The sequence below is a fragment of the Cibotium barometz genome, chromosome 11, assembly GCF_041138505.1.
Source record: "Cibotium barometz isolate CiBa-2024 chromosome 11, ASM4113850v1, whole genome shotgun sequence".
NCBI lineage: Eukaryota > Viridiplantae > Streptophyta > Polypodiopsida > Cyatheales > Cibotiaceae > Cibotium > Cibotium barometz.
In genome coordinates this window covers 42,113,968-42,125,481 of record NC_141056.1, presented here as the reverse complement: position 1 = coordinate 42,125,481, position 11,514 = coordinate 42,113,968, and the positions used below count along the sequence as shown (strand labels likewise).

The 11,514-nt window shown below is 42.7% G+C and overlaps 1 protein-coding gene across 1 annotated transcript in view; it reads left to right on the top strand.

The window, feature by feature from the left end:
• LOC147634186 (DDT domain-containing protein DDR4-like) overlaps positions 1 to 7,997 on the top strand; it is a 25,504-nt gene extending 17,507 nt beyond the window's left edge. The window contains exons 6-12 of the mRNA XM_086805336.1: positions 4,691 to 4,797; positions 4,897 to 5,056; positions 5,138 to 5,230; positions 5,729 to 5,852; positions 6,172 to 6,214; positions 6,325 to 6,555; positions 6,664 to 7,997. Coding sequence (XP_086661462.1) covers positions 4,691 to 4,797; positions 4,897 to 5,056; positions 5,138 to 5,230; positions 5,729 to 5,852; positions 6,172 to 6,214; positions 6,325 to 6,555; positions 6,664 to 7,558 — 1,653 coding nt within the window. The 3' untranslated portion in view covers positions 7,559 to 7,997. The remainder of the gene's footprint in view (positions 1 to 4,690; positions 4,798 to 4,896; positions 5,057 to 5,137; positions 5,231 to 5,728; positions 5,853 to 6,171; positions 6,215 to 6,324; positions 6,556 to 6,663) is intronic.
• The last annotated feature ends 3,517 nt before the right edge of the window (positions 7,998 to 11,514 follow it).

The window sequence follows — 11,514 nt, the reverse complement described above, 5'->3', positions numbered from 1 at the left end:
AAAAGAAATGTAATAAATAGTTTATGTGTTTGTGTTTTGTATGCCTTGATTTTTAAAAGGCTCCATCATCCTCGTTATCCGTGTTCAATGTGAGGGGGGGGGGGGGTGGATTATAGAGACCAACTTATGTTGTTTTAGATGGAGCTCCCATGCTTGGAAGGAAGTCGAGGATGTAGGTACCTTGGTCCCCTAGACTGCCAAGTCTTCGTGCAACCATGCTTAGACATGGAGTCGTTGAGCCATGCTCAGTTGCTAGTTTGTATACTTGGATGAGCCTCTGAGCCATGCTTAGACTTAAACCTCTGAGTTGGCATTATAGAACATGTCTAAGGTGGAGACATGGTACAGTTTGGAGATCATCATAGAACTAGTTGAAGGTTTTCCTAGTCATACCACCTTTGCTTCGAAGGGGGTTTTATTGGGATTCGGAGTCGTATGTGTGCGTGTCCATCTTTTGTGTCCACTGTGTGTGTCCAATGTGTAAGTGTATAGGTGTGAACACCCCTTACATGTGTAAGTGTACTTATATGTGGGTGAACCTACTCTTATAAATAGATAAGATAAGTGTGTGTGACCTAAGCAGTGACATTAACCTACTCTTATCTACTCTTATGAGTAGATAAGATAAGTGTGTATGTGTGTACACTAACTTATGGTTTGTGTGAGTTAGAAGATAAGGTTGCTTCTTGCCTACAAAAGCATGTCCTTGTTGGTGCAAGTTCTCACATCAATCATAATCAGCATCATCGTACGTGTAAATACTCTCTCGAGTGTAGTCTTTCTCTCTCTTTATTGTTGCTTTTTCTTATTTCATCCATGATGAGATTTCATAGACACTATGTACACATCATTTTGGTCGAAGAGGCCCTTTGGGTCTTTTGAAGCTGTAATATAACTTTCTCTCTCTCTCTCTCTCTCTCTCTCTCTCTCTCTCTCTCTCTCTCTATCTATCTATCTATCTATATATTATACACACACACACACACACACACACACACACACACACACACACACACACCACATCATGGACATCTTTCATCCCCCTTAGTTGAGCAAGAAACCTAACCCTAACCCTAATCTACCCACATTATCATGTATGACTTGACCACAGTGAAGAGCTCTTCGCACATGCACAAACATAGATCTCTCTTACTGAGCATTGTATTCATGTGCCCGTTCTAGTCATCTTTATCTGAACTTGCCAATTTAAATTCAGTGTTGTGGACTCACCATATTAGGCATGCATTACCATAATTTTCTTTTATTTGTGAAATTACATGGGAAGCAATGCCATGTGTCTGTAACATGCAGCGGAAGTATTCGTAATTAAGGATCCTGTCACACAAGTCTCACACCGCTTGCTATATCCCGAGTTTCGAGAGTTTAGCAATCCACGAGGAGTTTGTAATTGCCATGGTTGAGGTATTCTTTCAGTATACCAATAGAAGGATTGGAAAAGACAATTAACAAAAATCAATTAATCCAAGATTTTTTTAGTCTCAAAATAATCCATGTGTGGCATGTGGAGCCTGACATGACATACATGTATGGTTGGTGTAGCCTGACATGGTGTGTATGTGTGGCATATGGAGCCTGACATGATAGTACATGTATGGCTGGTGTAGCCTGACATGATAGTACATGTGTGGCTTGTGTATATGTATGGCTCATGAAGCTTGACATGATGTAATTCTCTGGGACTAGCTATCCTGGAGATCTTTTGTATTTATGTTCTGGGAAGGTTTCGGAAGGATCATGAGCCATGGATATTTTATTGGATACAACTGAGCATATGGGTGTTTCTTCCAGTCTAGCTGCACTCATGTGTGTGCATGACTTGTATTGTTTGCCTGGACAATGCTTGAGATTTTTGCCTGCGTTGTCCATGGGGCCAAGGATGCCTGGGCACCATGTGGACGTGTATGTGGACACCTGTTTGGGACTGACAGGTGGTCTACATGTGTTTTGCAGGTGGTAAGTGTACCCAAAAACCCAATTTATAGCTTTATGGTTTCATATACTAATAATTATGGGTGCAGGTTCACACACACTTATAAGTGGCCGGACAACTTATAAGGTATTCACACTGGGCAAGACTATTTTAATACATGTGGCAGCCATAAGGCGGGCACCAGGCTAGTGTAGGCTATTTTCAGTAGGAAGCCATATTATGGGAGAAAAATTCCAGTTCTGAGGTAGGCGCCTGCTTTTCCTAGTGCATGGGAGCTGGTTGACTACTTCTACAGGTTGTTTACAGTCTTCTACCGCGACAAAAACCTAACAGGTGCATGGGAGGTGCTCGCTGACCCCTTCTGCATGTTCTCCACTGTTGGACTAGACAGTTTTCCTTCGGACCGGGGGTTGTAGGCTTGTGTACTGCTGCTGGTTGCATCCTTCTGTGGCTGTTGAGGGCTGATTGACTATTGTAAACAGCCCCTCATGGTTGGTGGACTTGTCCTATGAGCCATACAAGAGGAAGGTGAAGATACAGGGTTGTTCCGGGCTGATGCGAGAGTGATATGGGCTGTCCATAGTTGTCCTACATGTGCTTGATGCCAGAAGTGACTTCTTGTGTTGAGAATTGTCAACAAAATTCTGCATATGTTTTTGTTTTGCTTTCATATTGTACTGGAAGAGACAGGTGCTAGCCAGTGGAGAATCCCTGGGCACCCGTGAAGTTGTATTTGGAAGCAGACTCCTTTTTGGTAATCTAACCATAAGGGAAGGGGGGGGGGGGGCGGGGGGGTCAGCCCATCTTCTGGCCCCTAGTGTGGTGTACTGTACAGATTTGTCATCTCTTTTTGTTTGGCATGCTTATATGTATTTTCAGTTTTCATGATAGATAAGATTTTCCGTGTGCAGTTGCCCTTCCGTTTACAGGAGAGGTCCAATTATTAGAGTTCTTTTTTTTTTTGAAATATTGGAAAGCGCTTAGTGGAAATAAATTCTTGCAGTTGCTACTAGAGCTTGGACCAGGATGAGACCTTTCTTGAAATATTAGCAAGTGCTTACTGGAAATGAATTCTTGCAGCTGTGAACAAAGCTTGGAGCAGGATTAGATCTTTGTTGAGGCAAAGGCTTCCTAGATCAGAGGAAGAGGTAGTCAAACAGTCTTGAGCCCATCATGTGGAATGATTTTATTACAGATGACCTTTTGATCCTTGGGTGCTTCTGATTACATGAAGTGGCCAGGTTAGGAAAGTTGCACACAAACAATTGGATCTTGGAAGACTCTTAAAAGTCTTCCTATGGATCATAGAGAGGCCTCCACTCAGCATCTCAGAGGGGGAGGATTGAGCAGATTGGCGCAGCTATCCCTCATGAGTTGCACGCTGGCACATTCCATGATGAGTAGCACCCCAGATGGTTGGGTGCTTTCTCCAGGACAAGTGTTCGGGCATAGGTACTTACTACTAGCCATGCCAGACCAGGAGCAGCAGGAGGGATATTGTGTATTCTATACACTATCCTGAGAGGATGGAAATTGTTGAGATACGTGACTTAGGAATTTTTTCCAGACATCGTCATCCATCTTGTGAGAGTAGTTGGTCTCTTAGGGAAGCATTGGTGTGTGACTCAAGGATCTTGGTGCCTTTGGCTGTTTGGTGGATGCCCCATCCAGTTTCTTCATTGTTTTGGGATACTGGAGAGTCGGAGTGGATGCAGCCAACCCTTTGAAGAGTTTGCCTTTCTTTATAGTTACACTGTACGGTATGCTAGATTGTCGCTTCTTGGGCAGATTCAAAGGATTCCTACCCTCAGGCCACACTTGGAAAGATTTGGGATTACTCCATTGATTCAAAAGAGATTTTGACACCGACTTTGGCACTCTTATAGGAGGAATCAGATATCCCATTTTTTTGGGCTGTTTTTACATGGTGGACTTCGTGTTAATGAGTGGAGAGCTATCTTTGGTGCGGCCCTAGATGTTCAATAGCCTTTGAGACTGTACAACATTGTATTTGGGGCTACAAAGCTGCTCAAAGGATCTGAAGCTCTATAGCTCAGCTTATAGGCAGATTGAGGAGAGGCACTATCTACGTTACATGGGGCTCTATTGCCTGGCTTGCTTAGTCTGGAACACAGATTTTCTTTGAGGGCAGGGACCATGACACTGCCATTAAGATTGACAGGACTGGTCCAGAAGTGCACACTACAGGATATTCCTCTGTCTCACTACACACCTTCCTTGGGGAGGCTTGACATGACTTGGGAAATTATTGCCACTATCATCACAGCTTGGAAGTGATGAAACTATCTGGAAAGCTAGATGCACAGAAGTGATTGAGGGCGTTCAGATTTATGACACCTAGTGCATCTGTACTATTTGGGGAGATACCATCCATGCTCTTATGGCCACTTGGGCTCGTATTCAGGGGCTGTCCAGATTAGCACAAGCAAAGCACACTATCTTCATGAGAGAGTGGGATCACAGGATCATCTTCTCACTGCACTTTCTTGGCATCACGACACCCCTGGTTGGCTGCGGCTATCTTACACTCTATGATGAGGATCTCTGGCTTTCAGCCATGATTTTTTACTTGTTCTTTATTTCTTAATCGAAGTCTCTTTTTTGCGGAAAAAAAGAGAAATGAATTCTTGCTTGTTGACAATACAGAAAGAAGAAGGGTATTTGGTCTACTGTTTCTTTTATGTTCTGATCTGTTTTATACGTTTTTCTGGTTTGCAGCAAGATGATATGCGTGCCTTCATTGATGAGATGTTAAAGCAAGGTGCTCCTTTCTCCAGCATTAGGAAGGAGAGGACCGGCAATGATCTGCAAGGGACAACATATTGGTAAGGTTCTTACAATGCACCCTTGTAGCTTATGAGCAATAACAGCTGCTTCAAACCAGGTTTTAAGAACATATTTTTTGACTAGACTCTGCATTGCAGGTATGAGAACGATCCTGTTGCTGGGCAGAGATTATATAGAGAGCTGCGAAGGTCTGATAATAAAGACAAGCCTAAGCTTCGGGGCCGCTTAGTGCCTCCTCCAACTACATGTCATTGGGAGACTTTGGCAACAAACTTGGATGAATTCCAAAGTGTTGCGGTATGCATTGCAAATGTTTTAATTGTACTAAAAAAAAACTTGCTGATACATTATGATTAATTTGTCTGCTTCACCATGCAGGATAAACTCTGTTCAAGTAGGAACAGGATGGAGGTTGCAATCGGCAAGAGAATTTACAATGATATTGTTCCCGATCTGAAAGATCTGCAAAAGGTATTTTGTTTGTAAGCCCATGGATATCATTTTGCATGGGGGGTCCTACAGCATGTCCATGGAGCAAGTTAAACCTTGAGCAGGCACAGGCCTGTGACCTAATGGTGAAGCTGGAGGTTTCCAAGGCATGGGCCCAAGTTTTTACCCTTCCTGGTCTAGGGCCATGGGCTTATTATATATATAATATTCTTTAAAAAAAACGTGAGCCAATAGTAGTCATACAATCTGTGTGTGGAAAGTCCTATTCACAGCCACTGGGCCTTGGCTCGGACGGATGTCTATGTTGACAGATTGCATTCACAGACATAGAGCACATGTCCGGGGATCTTTTCGTAATATGTGGATACCATGTGATTTTTGCATCCTGGAGCTCGTGTCTCTTGCAAGAATTTTAGCGTTGACTGTATCCACGTGTTGTTGGCAATTTTACACATGATTTTCAAGACATCAGGGATTAGCGAGCTTTATCTGATGAGACAGCTTCCTTTTCGGTAACAGAAGAAAGAACGTGCACTGAAGAAGCAGCAAAGGCAGGCACTCCTCCTTGATAGCTACTTCAACACTGAGGGATTGACTGCTGGTCGGCCAAAGCGTGAACGCAAGCCTGTCACTTATACTTTTGGTAAGGAGTACTCTCTAGGGTTGGCCTGATGTTTTCTGCAATGTATAATCGTTCTTTTTGCTTGGTGAGCTCAACTGAACAGGTTTGAAGGTTGATGAGTTGATAAAGTGATGGGGATGGGGTGTGGGTGGTCCTTTTTAGGGGTTTTATGTGTTTTTTTAGGTCCCCAATGGCTGGTTGGTGTTCATTAATGCTATTGGTGGTGTTGGCCAGCCCACAGGCTGAGCGGACCAGCTGACTTGGTCTCCCTCACATCTACTCTTTTTCTTGTCTTGCAATTATTAATTTGATTCACTGACAAGCAATGCAATACTTGCAGATGATTATGACAAGTCAATCAGCGAAGCAATCAAGATTACCAAGTATGTATACTGTGGCAACATTCCTTGGCTTGTTGGATATTTTTGTTTTTATGATTTGGCAACATCTCAAGTTTGTGCTAGTTTCTTGTCTGGTTTGTTTGGTACTACAGAAGGCGGCATGCATCTCCAGATTCCTTGGTAGCAGGGGACAATAAATTATCAAATGGTGTCACTAGACAGCAGTCAGATGAGGAAGTGGATGTAAATCATTCAGAAGATCAACCTGTGACTGAGACTGCGAGTCGGTCAAAGTTCATTGAGAGCACAAGTCAGTCGAAGCTCATTGGGACCACCACCCATTCTTCGGAATCAGACTTCTCTGGTGATGGGCAATATGGCAGGTCTTTGAATATTTTGATTGCTTGCTTGACCAAGAAATAGAACTGTGATTTTTTAATCTATGAGAAGCTGATTTTCCTCTCACGCTTTTGAGGAACGGTTTGTGACAGGGGTAGGCGTCACCGCAGGCCTCAAAGATATGCGGAGAGTGACTTTGTTGATACTGTGTCAGAGAATGAAGCTGATGCCTCTAGTGAAGATGATATTGAAGGGGAGGCAGTATATGATGATGACTACGTGTCAAAGAAAAAGAGGAGATTAGCATCTAGTTCAGATGGAGATGATGAATACAGGGGAGAAGAGGAGGAAGAAGAAGAAGAAGAAGAAGAAGAAGAGGAGGAAGAAGATGGTGATGATGAGGATGAAGAGGAAGATTATATCGGATCTAGTGACGAAGGAGAATATATTCGGGAAGTACATTACATTAAGAATGCAGGAAGAGGCAGAACAAGAGGAAAAGTGAAGTCTGTTAAGGAACTGCAAGGGGGCCTTCGGCGGAGTCAAAGAGCTACCAGAAGCCATGTTGATTATAGCAAATACGAGGAGAGTGACATGGAGGGTGATGAGTATATGGGGGATATAAACAGCCCGGATAGGGCTGACTGTGACAGGGTTGCAAACTTGGCAAACAGCTGTGAGAACATCAGAGACAGTGATATGCTAGAGCCAGGATGCACTACTGGCGGTCGGCCAGGGGACAGCAATGACCTGGTAGAAGGGCACCATGATTCCGAGGACTTGCAGATAGGTGAGGCTGCATGTAGAACAATGAATGGGATACAATATGAGCCACTGGCTGATATCAAACCTGGAAATAAGCTGCACAGATTCTTGGATCTGAATGTAGCTGCTCCCGTGGGAGGTGGACAGGATGATAGCTCAGCTGGTTGCAGCAGGGGTCAGAATCAGTTATCACCGTATTCGGTGGAAAAATTTGAGAACAGTGGTGATGATGGGTCAACTTGTGATAATCCTAAAACATCAAGAGATTGGCCAAGAAGATGAGAGAATGGAATCTTTGATTGCTGCTACGCCTGTACAAATAGCTGCCATACGAGACTCCAGATCCTTAGTGTCTTCTTGACGAAGAGTTCACAGCCCTGGCCATATTGGATTCAAGAAACTCAATTGAAAGTCAGATTTGCATTAAAGCTCCCAGTGCAGTGGAGTATGTAAATCTTTTGACAGGTAAATTGAGTCCTTTGAAGCTCAGTGCGTGTTAGTAGTCCTGCTTGATATGGCTTGCTGGGAATACAAGGCAAGGAATTGTGTCCAACTTACAAATTTCTGCCTAAATTTTTGCCAACTGTGTTAGAAGCATGCTGTTGGTAAAGTTACTCTTTTGAAGACCGGTTTGGATGGACTATTATGAGCCTGTATCCATCATCCTGCTAATTCTATATGCTGTATGTTCTTTACGTAAAACAAGGATACTTTCCAGCAAGGTTTTTTGTGTGGAATGAAATGTAGCTGAGACTCATCATATCTTTGTATCTTTATGGTGAACCTGCACATACACCTGCCCTGGTGTGCTGATGACGTGAGTGGGGATGTCATAGCACGTCGTCTGTGATATGCATGCCATAGTTGATGATTTGAAGCTTTTGAGAGTACACTTTTATTATTTAAAGATTGCATGTCGGTTAAGTTTGGGAAATATCCTGAACTTGCCGATAGCAAAATAGCCATGGGAAAAGCTTGGAGTATCTTCTTCTAGTGGATGAAAATAAAGGGAAGGGATAAAATGGCAATGAGAGGCCACAGCCTATTTTGACACGTTGAGGCTTGGATGAGTTTTTCATTTGAATTGAGAATGTGTGCCTGTGCCTTGCTGGTCAGAGAATCAAGGATCCTATGATCAACGGATTGTGTGACAAGCTACATGGTAAGGTTTGCTCTTTGTGTCATATTTGTTTATGAACATGATCAGTGCACGTTGAATGCTGTTTTGACTCGCATAAGTGGACCAGACAATTATTAGGAATCATAAAATCGAAAAAGTTTGGGTTTTTGGAGGCATCAGATTTCTTTTATGCCAATGCTCGTAATGGGGTCTATACATTTATAGCACTAGCAAAGCCCTATTTCAATTGATTCTTAGCTCATATTTTAAGATGACCTTAGATACTTTTTATTATTTATGACAAATTTTCAAGGCTCAATCGAGTTTCCACCTGTGGCTTATTTTTGAACGATGAGATGTCTTGAACCCTGAAAGTGTTGACCACCGAATGGAGCAGTATAGCTATTATGGTGAAATGTATGGATGCATTCTATATCCAGGTGAGGATTGAGTTCTACTTCAAATGTGGAATTTGGAAGTCTCACGACGAGTAATTTATTCCACCCCTTTACATGCCATAGCACGAGCAAGCAAGCTTCTTCATATCTTTCTCAAAGCAGCCCTCCATGCTGTGAAGTTTATGGTTGTTCCTCTCTCTCTCTCTCTCCACTTTTGCTCTAGGTTCTCTCCCCCTTTGGCACAACCCTAATGCCTAGCTGCGGAGGTTAAGCTAGCATTAGGAAAGAGTCAACACTCTAATGTCAAACATCTCAGTTTTGAGGTTAGCAGTTTACCCAACCAACCTTAGTCTTATGACTTGTCATACTTGCTTGTTCAACCTTGATCGAATTAGTCTTATGACTTGTCATATATTTAAGTCAAGAGCTTACCTTAGTCTTACCAAAGCATGTCATTGGGTCTTGCCTTTTGCAAACTGCAACTTTCCTTTGTGGGTACGCTAGCTCGTTCGTTGTGTGTTGTTGGTCTTCACTTTGTTGTCACACCGGAATTTTCCTTTTGCCAATAAGGTGAAAGGAGAGCTCTCTATGCCTTGATGGAGACAACAAGAGATTCTTCTTCACGATGGTTCTCTCCTAAAAGGCGAGGGTTAGAAAAAAAAAGCTAATGCAAGAAAAAACCCTACAATCAAACCTATCTAACATGCATCCATCAAACAAGCAAGATTCAATGACATACGCAAGCAAACAAGATTCAATGGCAAGAAGAAAACCTACAATCATATTGCAAGGGATGATTGTGTTGCTTATTGTCAAGAATGACACATATACAAATGACTAGTTTCCACATTAGGTTGGCCAAACTTAAAATGATCCAACCTTTATTACTAGTCTTAAATGAGCATGTACATTGCGTCAAAATTTTTCTATTTGACATTAAGTGCATGGTAAGGTTGCTTTATATGTTCTAGTACAATCTTACAAAGTAAAAGTATCTATCTACACGCTTACGACGTCAAAAGCATCTTAAGGTAGGTTAGGCGGATAAAACCATGTTAACCTACGGAGTGGTTAACATAAAGGTGCCTTTACTACCCTACAAGGACCCCCCTCTTCTTAATGGTGATCGCATCCTTCTCGTCTTACCCAAGAAGGTAGTGAAGCTGCTACCAAGGTGGAATGAAGTTGGCAGCCGAGGTTAAGTGATATGGTTCAAGATCAATCCACAGTCAAATGTAAGTAAGAAAGTGGTGGGAAGCTTTTAGCCTTGATGATAGGTAATGTGTCGAGACAGAATGGAAAGTGATAAACGATATAGAGGTTTTTCATGCTAGGTATCGGTTGGTTGTGGTAGTGCCATGGACCCTTCAACATGAGGTAATTGGTAGAAGCGGTCCGCACCCTGTGATTGGTGGAATGACCTTGGAATGATTTTCATACATAAGAGTTCAGATCTTCATGGTACAACATGAGAGTATCCCGATCTCACACTGCGATGCTGACAAATTAGGATTTATCGTGACGAAAACATCAGCCAAGGCAAGGCCTTGTTGGTGTTGAAGTGGAGTCGAAGGCAAAGGTTATATATATTCAAAGCAAAGGTTATATGCATTTCATCTCTTTGAAGATACATGTAGGTTATATATATTCGAAGCAAAGGTTATATGCATTTCATCTCTTTGGAGGTTCATGCAAGGTCGAGGATTCTCCATGCGATAAATTGTACCATGGGCCGAGCTTGCGCCCACCACGGTCCTCCTCCCATCCAAAGATGTACCTAGAGGGTTGGCTAATTGCAAGTGTATGTGTTTGTGTGTCGTGAGATGTGAAGTGAAAATTTGTGACGCCGTTAGTAAAATATACAGGTGATGGACATAGACAATGGACAGAAGGTGTGCACGTGTGTGTGCACTTCAGCCCACGAAGAATTTTCCAACTCAATTGCTTTTTCGACTCTCTTTGCTGCTTTCTTCGACATTTACTTGTTAATCCTTTCCTTGGGGAGTCAAGATGATTAGATGAGTTGAGGCATGGCAACAGACTTTGCGCACAACTGCAATGGAGTTAGTAGCCTCTGTGGCTTGAGGGATTTGGTGGTGTTGTATACTTAAGATAGAGACAATGGATCAATGGGTGATGTGGTCGAAGAGGAGACCATGGAAGGTGCGTGCTAATTTAAGTACGGTCCAAGCAATGGGTTGTACCATGGGATAGGCTTGCGCAAGCCATGGTCCCCCATCCAGAAATGTACCTAGATGGTTTTTATTGACGATGAGGCTCAATGAAGGTTTGTGAAAGAACAATGCCTATATATCTATTACATGCAGAGCCTGTGGATCAAGTGATGGACGTGCATGGCATTGGTAAAAAGGTGGGCTTGTGGAGAAGCTTCTATCGATAAAAACTCGTACCACTTTACTGTCTCTGACACTTTTCATTCTACTTTCTACTCTTACAGGGAATTGGTTGTTGATGTGTAACGAGGTTGGCCGATAACGTATGCGTGAATAAGGTTGGGTTTTCCATGAGAATGGAAGAATTTAGAACACCCAAATATGCAGGTACAATGGTAAACCATGAACTATGGGTGGCTTACCAGACATGGCCGAATGAATCCCGATACTTCTTGAGGACCTTTTTGAAATCAATGTGCTTGTTTGAAACATGGCAATGTTGGCGGGTGGAAAGAAGGAAAGCATTACAGAGCTTCTACGGCTTAG